The sequence below is a fragment of the Oncorhynchus tshawytscha genome, linkage group LG28 (assembly GCF_018296145.1).
Source record: "Oncorhynchus tshawytscha isolate Ot180627B linkage group LG28, Otsh_v2.0, whole genome shotgun sequence".
In the NCBI taxonomy this organism is placed as follows: domain Eukaryota; kingdom Metazoa; phylum Chordata; class Actinopteri; order Salmoniformes; family Salmonidae; genus Oncorhynchus; species Oncorhynchus tshawytscha.
In genome coordinates, this window is record NC_056456.1 from 1275068 (window position 1) to 1290132 (window position 15065).

The 15065-nt window shown below is 41.4% G+C and overlaps 1 protein-coding gene across 1 annotated transcript in view; it reads left to right on the forward strand.

Moving 5' to 3' along the window:
• The window catches only part of LOC112246256 (solute carrier family 26 member 6-like), a 32893-nt gene extending 18682 nt beyond the window's left edge, over nucleotides 1–14211 (forward strand). The window contains exons 12-19 of the mRNA XM_024414553.2: nucleotides 184–253; nucleotides 1031–1123; nucleotides 6493–6600; nucleotides 7690–7821; nucleotides 11592–11798; nucleotides 12176–12230; nucleotides 13728–13876; nucleotides 13999–14211. Coding sequence (XP_024270321.2) covers nucleotides 184–253; nucleotides 1031–1123; nucleotides 6493–6600; nucleotides 7690–7821; nucleotides 11592–11798; nucleotides 12176–12230; nucleotides 13728–13876; nucleotides 13999–14025 — 841 coding nt within the window. The 3' untranslated portion in view covers nucleotides 14026–14211. The remainder of the gene's footprint in view (nucleotides 1–183; nucleotides 254–1030; nucleotides 1124–6492; nucleotides 6601–7689; nucleotides 7822–11591; nucleotides 11799–12175; nucleotides 12231–13727; nucleotides 13877–13998) is intronic.
• The last annotated feature ends 854 nt before the right edge of the window (nucleotides 14212–15065 follow it).

The following is a 15065-nucleotide window of genomic DNA, read 5'->3' on the forward strand; positions in this document are numbered from 1 at the left end:
TCAAAAATGTTTGTATATTGTCCCATACAAAAATCTGTACACGTATTATTATAATTTTTTGGGCAATCCCACTGGTCGCGACTTTGAATACCATTGTTCTAAAGTGAATGTATTGTGTTTCTCTTCTTCTTAAAGAAGATAACATCTGTTCTCTCTCTCTCGCGTGCGTGCTCTCTCTCCCAGGCCGAGGTACTATATCCTGGGGCATGTTCCTGGGACTGAGCTCTACTTGGATACAGACACATATGAGGAGGTGAGACGGAGCTGTTTACAGTTTTTTTTGTATCGCTTTAGTGCAATTTTCATGTGGTACATTTTCACAACTTTTAGTCCAGATCATCAAAAAGGTAGTTCTTTCAAAACTCTAAGTACATTTAACTGACCAACTACAACAATTTCATACAGTCCTTTTTTCACCAAACTTAATCAGTGTTTCATCTAGAAATATATGTTTCACATTGCAACACATGTTCATATAAAGTATTTTCCTTTTACAATGCAGAGTTCACACTGCTTTACTAAAATTGCATTGGCCAATACAGTACTGTAATATATGCCATTTATGTAGCAGACACTTTCATCCAAAGTCACAACATTTTTTGGTATGTGACCACAGAACTCTGGTGTTGCTAGTGCCAGGCTCTTACAAACTGAGCCATGTACAGGACTACTACATTCATGTAAAATACAACACATCATTACAATACAGGTGGAAGATTTATGATTGCCATCCCCATGAGCACACCACCTAATGGATGAGTCATGCAACGATTTCAGTGGTTCTGTGGTGAACAAACAAAATTAATGCACAAGGAAAGGTTTTGAATGCAAGACTGTCCATGTTACAAGTGTTACCAGTTGACTTTTGGAAATTCATCACATACTTTTAAAAATAAGACCAAAGCAATAAAACAAAACTGTAATATGTAATTAGGGGGGTGTCAGTGGGTTATTCAACAGTGGGTTTTAAAACAGTTTTTAGATTACCATCTATTGAAGTCCCCTGTTTGTGTGTTGGTTTGTCCCACAGGCTAAAGAGATACCAGGTATCACCATCTTCCGTTCCTCCACCACAATGTACTATACCAACGCTCAGCTATACCTGGACGCACTGCAGGAGAAGGTAGTGTGATAATTTTATGACCGGTATATGCCCACACCATTCCAACACAGAAAATCTGCTTTTTAAAAAACAATTCTTAAGGAAAAGGATTTCACTCATATTGTAATTAATTATAGGTCATATCTCATTGTAATCTGTAAACACTGGGCAGTTGCTTTAAATACACACATGATTAGTACAATTGGCCAATTGGAAACTTGCTTGACGACAAGGGCAATATTGGTCACACCTTTTTTACAGTTGTTATTACTCATCGCCTATGCTATTTAATTAATAAACTGTAATTTCAATCCACAATGGACCCCTACAACTGAAGAACTATATCTCAGTTTTGGAACATTTTGGTGATATGGAAAAGTTGATAAAATCAAATCAAACTTTGTCACATGCGCCGCATGCAAGTGTAACCTTACCGTGAAATGCTTACTTTACAAGCCCTTAACCAACAGTGCAGTTCAAGAAGAGTTAATAAAATATTTACCAAATAAACTAAAGTAAAAAATAATAAAAAGTAACACAATAACATAACATTAACGAAGCTATATACAGGGGGTACCAGTACCAAGTCAGTGTGCAGAGGTACAGGTTAGAGGTCATTTATACATGTAGGTAGGGGCGAAGTGACGGCATAGATAATAAACAGCGAGTAGCAGCAGTGTACAAAACAAATGGAGGGGGGGAGTCAATGTAATTTTCCGGTGGCCATTTGATTAATTGTTCAGCAGTCTTATGGCTTGGGATAGAAGCTCTTTAATATCCCATTGGTAAGATAATCGTAAACGTAGGTCAGCAATTAGAATTGATGGCAGTGGGAGTTTACTCGCTCGCCTACAGATTCTCAAAAGTCAGCCCGATCTGCGTCCTCTTTTCCTCCGTCTTTTCTTCATGCAAATGACGGGGATCTGAGCCTGTTCCCGGGAGAGCAGTATATCTTTCTCATCGGACTCGTTAAAGGAGAAATCATTCTTCCAGTTCTGATGTTCAGAAGTGAATCATTCAGAGTCTTGATATTACATACAGACTATAAGCAAGTAGCCTAGCGCTTAGGAGCGTTAGACGAGTAATCAAAAGTTTGCTGGTTCGAATCCCCGATCAAACTTGGTAAAAAAAAATCTGACAATGTGCTCATGAGCAAGGCATGGAACCCTAATTGATCCTGTAAGTCACTCTGGATAAGAATGACTGCTAAATTAGTTAAATGCAATTTAAGACAAAGGAGATGATTGTGGACTACAGGAAAAAGAGGACCGAGCACACCCCCATTTTCATTGACGGGGCTGCAGTGGAGCAGGTTGAAAACTTCAAGTTCCTTGGTGTCCACATCACCAACAAACTAACATGGTGTGAAGCAGGCATGACAAATCCTATTCCCCCTCAAGAGACTCAAAAGAGCATCCTGACGTGTTGCATCACCACCTGGTATGGCAACTGCTCAGCCTCCGACCTCAAAGCATGACAGAGGGTAGTGCTAATGGCCCAGCCCATTCCTTCACTGAGGCCAATCTTCTTGCCATCCTAGACCTCTATACCAGGCGGTGTCAGAGGTAGGCCCTAAAAATTGTTAATGACTCCTGCCACCCTAGTCATAGACTGTTCTCCCTGCGACCACACGGCAAGCGCTGTCTAGGTCCAAGAGACTTCTGAATAGCTTCTACCCCCAAGCCATAAGACTCCTGAATATCTAGTCAAATAGCTACCCAGACGATTCGCATTCAGTATAATGGTAGAGAGAATTATTTATTTCAGCTTCTATTTCTTTCATCACATTCCCAGTGGGTCAGAAGTTTACATTCACTCAATTAGTATTTGGTAGCATTTCTTTTAAATTGTTTAACTTGCGTCAAACGTTTTTTGTAGCCTTCCACAAGCTTCCCACAATAAGTTGGGTGAATATTGGACCATTCCTCCTGACAGAGCTGGTGTAACTGAGTCAGGATTTTAGGCCTCCTTGCCCGCACACACTTTTTCAGTTCTGCTCACCAATTTTCAATAGGATTGAGTTTATAATTTTTGTATTTCACCTTTATTTAACCAGGTAGGCTAGTTGAGAACAAGTTCTCATTTACAACTGCGACCTGGCCAAGATAAAGCAAAGCAATGCGACACAAACAACAACATTGGAGATGTTTAATATGAGTCTGGAAGGAGAGTTTACAGTCTAACCAGACACCTTGTCCACATTTTCTAAGTCAGAACTGTCCAGAGTAGTGATCCTAGTCGGCCAGGTGGGTGCGGGCAGCGAACGGTTGAAAAGCATGCATTTAGTTTTACTAGCATTTAAGAGCAGTTGGAGATCACGGAAGGAGTGTTGTATGGCATTGAAGCTCGTTTGGAGGTTTGTCAACACAGTGTCCAGAGAAGGGCTAGATGTATACAGAATGGTGTCGTCTGAGTAGAAGTGGAGAATCACCCGCAGCGACATCGTTGATATATACCGAGAAAAGTTTGAGTCTAGAGTGTCACCCCCTTTGAAGAGGGGGGATGACCGCGGCAGCTTTCCAATTTTTAGGGATCTCGGACAATATGAAAGAGACGTTGAACAGACTGGTAATAGGGGTTGCAACAATGGCGGCGGATAATTTTAGAAAGAGAGGGTCCAAATTGACTAGCCTAGCTGACTTGTACTGGTCCAGGTTTTGCAGATCTTTCAGAACATCTGCTATCTGGATTTGGGTGAAGGAGAAGCTGTGTAGGCTTGGGCAAGTAACCCGGGGGGTGGGGGGGTGCCGAGCTGTTGGCAGGTGTTGGGGTAGCCAGGAGGAAAGCATTGCCAGCAGTGGAGAAATGTTATTCTAATTCTTGATTATTGTGGATTTATTGGTTTTGACAATGTTACCTAGCCTCAGTGCAGTGGGCAGCTGGGAGGAGGTGCTCTTGTTCTCCATGGACTTTACAGTGTCCCAGAACTTTTTGGAGTTAGAGCTAGAGGATGCAAATTTCTGCTTGAAAAAGCTAGCCTTTGCTTTCCTGACTGACTGCGTATATTGGTTCCCGACTTCACCGAACAGTTGCATATCCCAGGGACTATTCGATGCTATTGCAGTCCGCCACAGGATGTTTTTGTGCTGGTCGAGGGCAGTCAGGTCTGGAGTGAACCAAGGGGTATATCTGTTCTTAGTTCTACATTTTTTTAAAGGGGCATGCTTATTTAAGATAGTGAGGAAGTTACTTTTAAAGGACGACCAGGCATCCTCGACTGACGGGATGAGGTCAATGTCCTTCCAGGATCCCCAGGCCAGGTCAAATTGAAAGGCCTGCTCGGAGAAGTGTTTTATGGAGCGTTTGACAATGATGAAGGGTGGTCGTTTGACCGCGGACCCATAGCGGATGCAGGCAATGAGGCAGTGACCGCTGAGATCCTTTTTGAAGAAAGCAGAGGTGTATTTGGAGGGCAAGATGGTCAGGATAATATCTATGAGGGTGCCCATGTTTATGGATTTAGGGTTGTACCTGGTGGGTTCCATGATGATTTGTGTGAGATTGAGGACATCTAACTTAGATTGTAGGACTTCCGGGGTGTTAAGCATATCCCAGTTTAAGTCACCGAACAGAACGAACCTCCCCCTTTCTCCTCCAAACATAGCGATGGTCATTATGGCCAAACAGTTCTATTTTTTTTTCATCAGACCAGAGGACACTTCCCCAAAAAGGACTCGTTTTACTGTGGATATAGATACTTTTGTACCTGTTTCCTCCAGCATCTTCACAAGGTCCTTTGCTATTGTTTTGGGATTGATTTGAACTTTTCACAACCACAGTACGTTCATCTCTAGGAGACAGAACACGTCTCCTTCCTGAGCGGTATGACAGCTGCGTGGACCCATGGTGTTTATACTTGCATACGATTGTTTGTACAGATGAACATGGTACCTTCAGACTTTTGGAAATTTCTCCCAAGGATGAACCAGACTTGTGGAGGTCAACCATTTTTTTCTGAGGTTTTGGCTGATTTCTTTTGATTCTCCCATGATGTCAAGCAAAGGGGCACTGAGTTTGAAGGTAGGCATTGAAATACATCCACAGGTTCACCTCCAATTGACTCAAATGATGTCAATTAGTCTATCAGAAGCTTCTAAAGCCATGACATCATTTTCCGGAATTTCCAAGCTGTTTAACGAACTATAGTTTTGGCAAGTCAGTTAGGACATCTTCTTTGTGCATGGCAAGTAATATTTCCAACAATTGTTTACAGACAGATTCATTCACTAATAATTCACTGTATCACAATTCCAGTGGGTCAGAAGTTTACATAGACTAAGTTGACTGTGCCTTTAACAAGAAATTAGTGGAGTGGTTGAAAAACAAGATTTAATGACTCCAACCTAAGTGTATGTAAAATTCCGACTTCAACTGTATATTGTTATTTTTTTCTGCTGCTCTTTAATGACTTTTATATTTTATTCTGATCCGTATTTTTTTTAACCGCACTGTCGTTTAGGGGCTCATAAGTAAGCATGTCACTGTAAGTTCTGCGCATGTGACTAATAAAATGTTATTTGATTTGATTGAAATGAACAATATTAATGTCAGTTGAGAACTCTGAACATTCCAGTAATAATAAGATGCAAAATCAGTACTCATCAGAAAAAAACTGCGCATAGGGTTCTTTGGTTTAAGGGTATTCTAGGAATATTCAGAGTTGATGACAACTTGAGACAACGGCATGCCATATTAGGCTGGCTTCACTTGCTTGTGGGAAGTTGTCAGTCTGACGTGGATGTATTCATGTGCTTTAGAACTCTGAACAATTCTTCAACCAATAAGATTTTAGATAGCTTGATAAGCTTGCTAATAATGAAGTTAGCTATCTTGCTTAACATTGGCACTATGGTCAGACTAGCTTCATTATTCATATTGATAAGGAATTTGTCGTCATCTTTTGGTAAAAGGTCAGTGGTGAAATGTCACAACTCGGCAACTCGGGTAACAACATTTTCTCAGTTTCCCACTTGTCATTCTGACTTGGATTCGGGGTCATTCAATTTAAATTTCCAACTGGGAACTAGGAGCTTCTGATAACTCCAATAGGACGTGGACACGGCCTTAGGCCATGAAACACGTTGATTGGCCAGTGAGTGGCCATGCCCTCGTCACACCTACAATGTATTTATTAAAACAGTCGTTTTGTGCCACTTCCACCTATTGCGCTCATCATTTCCACTGTGAAAATAGCACATTTTTGTGCTATGACACACCCCTGTGGTTGAAAATGTGTTATTAGGAATTGTGGTTGGGTGCAGGTGAACAAACAGCTGACCCACGTATGACTAGTGTTTGTGTGTCATTCTCTCAATAGCCCTCTCTCAGAATTGCTTTCTGTCTCATTCACTCTCTTTATCTCAAGCCCTCCATTTCATTTTCTTACACAGAGTGGAATTGACATTGGAATGCTGCTGATGAAAAAGAAGAAAAGAGACACTGAAGAAAAGAGAAAAGACGAAAAAGAAAAAAAAAAAGCCAAAAAAGAGGCAAAAAAGGTGTAATACATGTCCAACACATATCAGCTGATGTACGAAGGGATATATAAATACATTTATCGTAACACCACCATTCAAAAGTTTGGGATCACTTACTTCTACACCTGCATTGCTTTCTGTTTGGGGTTTTAGGCTGGGTTTCTGTACAGCACTTTGACATATCAGCTGATTACGAAGGGCTATATAAATACATTTGATTTGACTTAGAAATGTCCTTGTTTTTGAAAGAAGAGGACAAGTGTCTAGTTTGAGAAACAGACACCTCACAAGTCCTCAACTGGCAGCTTCATTAAATAGTACACGCAAAACACAGGTCTCAACGTCAACAGTGAAGAGGCGACTCCGGGATGCTATGGTTGTTTATATAGACAGGGTTTTGATATCTAGGCAGAGTTGCAAAGAAAAATCCATATCTCAGACTGGCCAATAAAAATAAAAGATTAAGATGGGCAAAAGAACACTGACACTGGACAGAGGAACTCTACCTAGAAGGTCAGCATCCCGGAGTCGCCTCTTCACTGTTGACGTTGAGACCGGTGTTTTGAGGTACTATTTAATGAAGTTAGTTTCTAGGCTGTTTCTCGCATGGAATAGCCTTCATTTCTCAGAACAGGAATAGACTGACGAGTTTCATAAGATAAGTCTGTTTCTGGCCATTTTGAGCCTGTAATCAAACTCACAAATGCTGATGCTCCAGATACTCAACTAGTCTAAAGGCCAGTTTTATTGCTTCTTTAATCAGGACAAACAGTTTTCAGCTGTGTTAACATAATTATAAAAGGGTTTTCTAATAATCAATTATCCTTTTAAAATGATAAACTTGGATTAGCTAACACAACGTGCCATTGGAACACAGGAGTGATGGTTGCTGATACATGTAGATATTCAATAAAAAAATCTGTTGTTTACAGCTACAATAGTGATTTACAACGTTAACAATGCCTACACTGTATTTTTGATCATTTGATGTTATTTTTATGGTCCAAAAATGTGCTTTTCTAAGTGACCCCAAACTTTTGAACGGTAGTGGAGGACTAAGAACCACACACACAAAAATTGTTAGTGACCTTATTTCTCTTCCCTTCCCAGAATGGTGTGAATGGATGCCGACCCAACAATACAGTCCATCCAGATGACAAGAGGGATGAAGAGAAATGTTCCCCAGATCTGGAATTGAACCAGACAGCCATTGCCCTAGTTGACCGACCCGACAACGGACAGGTGTGTAGTGTGATGTACTACAGTATAGTGAGGCATTTAAGCAAAACAATTGTGTAGATGTATGGAGCCTCCCAAGATTTGGCCCGTGGGGCGTGGCAGCCATTTTTCAAAATGGCAGCATATGGCAACAATATTTTAAATGGATTGTTTTGAGATAATCACACCAAATCTGGCACAGAGGTAGATTTATGTAGCCTGAAAATATTTACATCTGGAGCCACCACACATTTGGCACCTGGGGTCCTAGATGGCCATCTTACAAAATGGCCACTGTCGGTAATAAAATGTTACAATTCTGAGGGCCTTTTTTAGATACACACACCACATTTGACACAGAGGTAGATGAATGTGTCCTGGAAAGAATTAGAGATTGAGACATCATATATAAAAAAACAGAGCTAGATTTATGAACCCTGAAAAGACTTTGATATGGATCCAACACAGTTGGCCCCTGGGGTCGTGGCATGTTACACAATGTTAAAGGGCTTTTTTTAGATAAACTTATAAAAGGGGGCATGCAGGTGGGGCAACCCAGCTATATTGTGTGCAAGTAATGAGAGCTCTACATTATTATTATGAGATTCATTCTATGGAGGCTGTGCTGTGTCTGTGTATACGTATGAATATTTGTGTATTTTGATGTTTCATCATTGTTTCTAAACCTTTCCCTTGGGAATTTATAAAAACAGATGGGAAAGAGTTAAATTATTGACAAACTGGCTGTGCAGTCTCGCTGTTCTACTGGTCACTCTTGTGGCAATGGATGGGATTGTCGGCCCGGGTGGCTTGGGCTGGTGGCATGTGTCTTTGACCCTCCTATTCCTGACCAGTGTCATATGGTTGGACCCATTCTGGTATGTGTGTGCATGGGGGTGTGTGTGGGCATGGGTACACATGTACGCACGCATAAACATGGATTGAGTATGCTCGAGGGTAATGCCTGCCATTGGTTGATATACAGCTGAATACAGGGATTTAGGTCAGGTCCAAGGCCAGGAGTTCATTTTGCTTAGAAGCCACTAGTAAATTAGCTGGGTAATGTCAGGGCTTTTGATGCTGTACTCATCTCTTTCTATTCGGTGTATGGCTCCACTGACCCAGTAAGTATTTTTTGAATGATGATTTTAGAGGTCCCTGAGGGTGCATGGAATGCTGTCTCAAATCAACGTCAGACTAAACTCTGTTATAGACTTTAATTTATAACAATATTTGTCCATTATAATCCGCTGGAATTAGAAAAACTGGTTGAAATTAAAATATTTAGCTTGACAGGCACATATCTGACAGAAACACAACCTGAGATAATAGTTCACAGCAATTGTGAACTATTCCACCAGAATGGCTGGGATATTTTCCAAAGTAGCTTTAGTGGCCATTTGTTAAATGCTCATGTGGTAGGACGTGAACTCCGGTCTCACGCTCCGGGACAGTCTGTGATTGATTCTGTGATTGGCTGTATTTATTCTACAATTTGGCCTACTGTAATATACTGTGTTACTGTTACAGTTTTTGGTTTTCAGGTGATCCAGAGCAAGAAGTATAGACCAAAAATATATCAATAAATCAAAGTAGTATAGGCAATAACTTTTTGTAGATTAAAGGTTTGTAAAGTAGTGGTACAGTGTGCAACCTTTTAGTAAAATGTATGTCACGATCCAGGGTCCAAATCTATGATAGGACTATTTCTAAATATTTTCAGGGTACATGCATCTTCCTCTGTGCCAAATTTGGTATGTTTATCTAACGTTGTTTTACTGACAGTGGCCTTTTTGTAAGATGGCCCCCACAGCCCCCAGGGTCCCATCAATCAAATGTATTTATAGAGCCCTTCTTACATCAGCTGATGTCACAAAGTGCTGTACAGAAACCCAGCCTAAAACCCCAAACAGCAAGCAATGCAGGTGTAGAAGCACGGTGGATAAGGAAAAACTCCCTAGAATGGCCTCAACCTAGGAAGAAACCTAGAGAGGAACCAGGCTATGAGGGGTGGCCAGTGGTCTTCTGTCTGTGCCGGGTGGAGATTATAACAGAACATGGCCAAGATGTTCAAATGTTCATAGATGACCAGCAGGGTCAAATAATAATAATCACAGAAGGTGCAACAGGTCAGCGCCTCAGGAGTAAATGTCAGTTGGATTTTCATAGCCGATCATTCAGAGCATCTCTACCGCTCTTGCTGTCTCTAGAGTTGAAAACAGCAGGTCTGGGACAAGGTAGCACGTCTGCTGAAGAGGCCAGGGTTCAATAGCCGCAGGCAGAACAGTTGAAACTGGAACAGCAGCACGACCAGGTGGACTGGTGACAGCAAGGAGTCATCAGGCCAGGTAGTCCTGAGGCATGGTCCTAGGGCTCAGGTCATCATCATCAGAAAGAAAGAAAGAAAGGATAGAGAATTAGAGAGAGCATAGTTAAATTCACACAGGACACCGGATAAGACAGGAGAAATACTCCAGATATAACAGACTGACCCTTGCCCCCCGACACAAACTTTTGCAGCATAAATACTGGAGGCTGAGACCGGAGGGGTCGGGAGACACTGTGGCCCCGTCTGATGATACCCCCGGACAGGGCCAAACAAACAGGATATAACCTCACCCACTTTGCCAAAGCACAGCCCCTACACCACTAGAGGGATATCTTCAACCACCAACTTACTATCCTGAGACAAGACTGAGTATAGCCCACGAAGATCTCCCCCTCGGCACGAACCCAAGAAGGGGGCGCCAACCTGGACAGGAAGGTCACGTCACTGACTCAACTCACTCAAGTGACGCACCCCTCCTAGGGATGGCATGGAAGAGCACCAGTATGCCAGTGACTCAGCCCCTGTAATAGGGTTTGAGACAGAGAATCCCAGTGGAGAGAGTGGAACCGGCCAAGCAGAGACAGCAAGGGCGGTTTTTGCTGTAGTGCCTTTCCGTTCACCTTCACACTCCTTTGACAAACTATACCCAATCATAAGACCTACTGAAGAAATTAGTCTTAAATAAAGACCAAAAGATCGAGATCGAGTCTGCTTCTCTCACATGGATGATAGGCAGACCCTTCCTTAAAAATGGAGCTCTATAGGAGAAAGCCCTGCCTCCAACTGTTTGCTTGGAAATTCTAGGGACAGTAAGGAGGCCTGCGTCTTGTGACCTTAGCGTACGTGTAGGTATGTACAGCAGGACCAAATCATAGAGATAGGTATGAGCAAGCCCAGGTATTGCTTTGTAGGTTAGCAGTAAAACCTTGAAATCAGCCCTAACCTTAACAGGAAGCCAGTCTAGAGAGGCTAGCACTGGGGTAATATATGATAAACATATTTTGGGTTCTAGTCTAGATTATTGCAGGCGTTTTAGCACTAACTGAAGTTTATTTAGTGCTTTATCCGGGTAGCCGGAAAGTAGAGCATTGCAGTAGTCTAACCTTGAAGTGACAAAAGCATGGATTCATTTTCCTGCAATGTCACGTAGTCTAAATCTGTGGTGGCTCCATATGTAAATATTTTCATGATAGATATGTGTGTTTTTCTCAAAATAGACCTTCTGAATGGTAAAATAGTGTTATCGTATACCGCTATAAAAAAATGCTGCCATGTTCCCCCAGGGGCCAAATCTCAGGCGGCTCCATATTGAAATCTTTTTAGTTTACATAAATCTATCGCTGTGCTAAATTTGGTGCTTCAGTAAAACCTCCAGGTGCACCTAGGCTAGCCCATAATGCTTTTGAAATGTGTATTTTATCAGAGGAGAGTAAAGATTGAAACTCTGTCTCTCTGTCAATCTAAGGTGAACTGGGGTTTTGAGCAGCAAGGTAACGGGTTCGACCAGGACTCTAAAACTGATATTCATGGCGATGATCACATAACCCAGATGTCCAGTACCGGAAGAGAAGGGGAGATGGGGAGGAGCTCCGTCAACGACACACACACCATCATCCTGGACCTATCCACAGCCAACTTTGCTGACACGGCCACTGTGAAGACACTGAAAAACGTATGAGTGTGTGGGGTTTGAGCGCAAAGGGGATAGAGAGGAGAAAAGGAAAGAGAGAAAGAGGTTAGGTTCACAGATGTTTTCAGAAATGTGTTATTGTTAGTTTCTTTGTATCCAGTCTTCTTATGTAACATTGTTTGCAGTCGCTCAAAACAAACAAAAGGTCTTGTTTTCTGTGAGTTGGCAGGCCTAAATTATATTTTTATATACCCTATGTACCCTATGTACATAAGAGGCACAGATAGAAAGAGGTGGAAATGAAGAGGGATGGAAGAGAAAAACAAGATAAATCCAAACTGGTGTAACAAAAACAGTCCGAGAGAAACATGGACTTCTTATTTGACCTTCTCTGTCTCTCACTTTCTCTTTTTTTGCAGATATTCCTAAACTACAGAAAGATTGACATTGACATTTATTTAACTGGATGCCAAGGTGAGTATGTGTCAGTGGAGGCACCTCAGAGGAGGAAGGGGAGGACCATACTCTTCATTGAAATTCTGAAAAAAAACAAGTCAAACATATATGTAACATAAACTATACTAAACATTTCCATAGACTTACACAGTAATTATAACTTCCGGAGGACATCCTCCAACCTATCAGAGTTCTTGCCGTATGAACTGACATGTTGTCCAGAGAATGAACGTAGTACTGAAAGCATAAGCTACAGCTAGCTAGCAGTGCATAAAATGTGGTGAGTAGTTGACTCAAAGAGCGAGAAAGACAATAGTTGTGCAGTTTTGAACAAATTAATTAACAAGTGAAGGAGAAGCAAGAAATAGAGAGAGATTTAGATTTTTTTTAATTATTTACTTTCACTTTCTTAGCTAGCTAGTTTAGCCTACTCAAACAGAGAGGGATGCTATGTTAGCTAGCTGGCTATCCAACACTGAAACTCTTCCAAGTCAAGGTAAGCTTCTGGTTTTATTAATTTATTCCTACCAGGGTCCACCGGTGTAACTGCTCAACTGCACACTATACTGCATAATTGTAGTGGGTTTACTAATGCGTTAGCTCTAGTAGCTATGTTGAATAGGACGTTAATATGGTGACAACAATGTAGGCTGTGTGTAGAGGTTAGCGGTTATTATATTAAGGTTTGGCTTGGAAAAGTTTTTTCGCCTGGTCAAAGACAGCTGATATGTTGTTACTGAAGTCCACAAGCGAAGGGAAAAGGTGAGGAGGAAAGCGCGTAGATGCTAGAAGGAATTATAGGTGGCTGATATGAAAGTTAAATGTGTTTGCTTTTGATCAGGGGTTGTATTCATTCCACCGATTCTATTGAAAAATGTTTATTTAACGCTAGCAAATGGAGTGAAACAGGGATAAACATGTAATTTATTTTACCAGCTAAGTTGACTGAGAACACATTCTCATTTACAGCAACGACCTGGGGAATAGTTAGAGACGAGGGGGGATGAATGAGACAATTGTAAACATACCTGAATTTGTCCAATAAAAACTATAATTTGCAACTGTTGGACTAATAATTACACTCTAGATCAGCTAGATGCTGGCAAGAGTGTGCAAGGCAGTATTGAATGTGTCAATATCTGTCACCTTAATTACTAAAATGTACCTTAACCTGTGTACCTACATGGTAAACCTTAATTCATATGCTAGGTTGTAGCAACCTCATGATGGATATTGGAAACATTTGAGTATCATGTAGTAGCCTAAACCTATCATTGTTACGTTGAGCTGGGTGAATGGAAATGGAATGACAGTCATCCAATATGCTGTAATAGAAACACAGTAAGGCCATGCTCATAAAAAAGTATTGTCATCCCTCATCTTAAAATGGCACCGACCGCCACCGGTATGTGTGGTAATTCAGGATCCAGCGCTCTGGCCGTAGCTTGTGTTGTCTGTGTGTGTGTGTTTGGGGTTCACGTGTGTATTGTCTAACCTGGTTTGTCTCTCCTCCAGTCTGTGTGGTGGAGCAGTTATCGAGTGCAGGCTTCTTCTCTGAGTCCGTCCCTAAAAGCTGTCTGTTCACTACGATCCACGACGCGGTGCTACACAGCCTTCGACTGCATGGGGCCTCAGACATGCCCATCATCTACGAGTATGCTCTGGTGAGTGGAGCAGACTTTGAGCTACTTTCATGTTATTATTTCTTAGGCTACCTAGAAATGCATTAGTTCATATAGTCACAGATTCATATATTATGTTCTGACCCTATCTCCTCTTCTGTTAGGACTTGACCTGCACTACCAAGATGTAACCAACAGGGGTCACTTTGGTCCTCTTCCACTCCACCTTCATCTGCCTGGCTTCCCATTGGTTCCCCTCACCTCTTTCCTCTCTGTGAAAGAGAATGCACCACCGTGTGTGTTTTGCCGGTTGGACCAAGGCAGTTCCCCCTTCATGTTAAATAACTGAACACAAAATACCTCCCCGAAATAAAACTCCCCAATATATTTGTCAGCCACCTAAGATGTGTCGTCTAGTCAGCAGTTCACTTCACCTCCCCATCCCCCTCCCTCTCCCTATTTAATCCATTCCTCCTAGGGCCAGTGTGTCCTGCACCTCAGGGGCCTTCTCCCATATATATATACACATATATACACATATATACACACACACACATAAATATACACACAGTACCAGTCAACAGTATGGACACACTCATTCAAGGCTTTTTCTTAATATCTACTATTTTCTACATTGTAGAATAATAGTTAAGACATAAAAACTATGGAATCGTGTAGTAACCAAAAACGTGTTAAATCAAAATATGTTTAACATTTGAATACTTCAAAGTAGCCACCCTTTGCCTTCATGGCACACTCTTGGCATTCTCTCAACCAGCTTCATGAGGCAGGCACCTAGAATGCATTTCAATTAACAGTTGTGCCTTGTTAAAAGTTAATTTATTTCATTCTTCATACATTTGAGCCAATCAGTTGTGTTTTAAAAAATAAAGAAAAACCCTTGAATGAGTAAGTGTCCAAACTTTAGACTGGTACTGTATATATATAAATATAACACCCTTGCCTTTCATGAACAAACACTCACACTTACCTTTTTTTCTCTTTTTGCACTGACTTTGCTGATAGCTACTTTGAGGAAAAATGTACTTACTCTCACTGAGATGTGGGTTGTCCCACCTAGCTATCTTAAGATGAATGCACTACCGGTCAGTTGCTCTGTATAACGTTGTCTGCTAAATTACTAAAATGTTCATGTAAATTATAATTGCTTTAATAACATTGGCTCTAGCTAACTCCTCTGTCTCTCATAAGCTAGGGTTATACGGTTTCA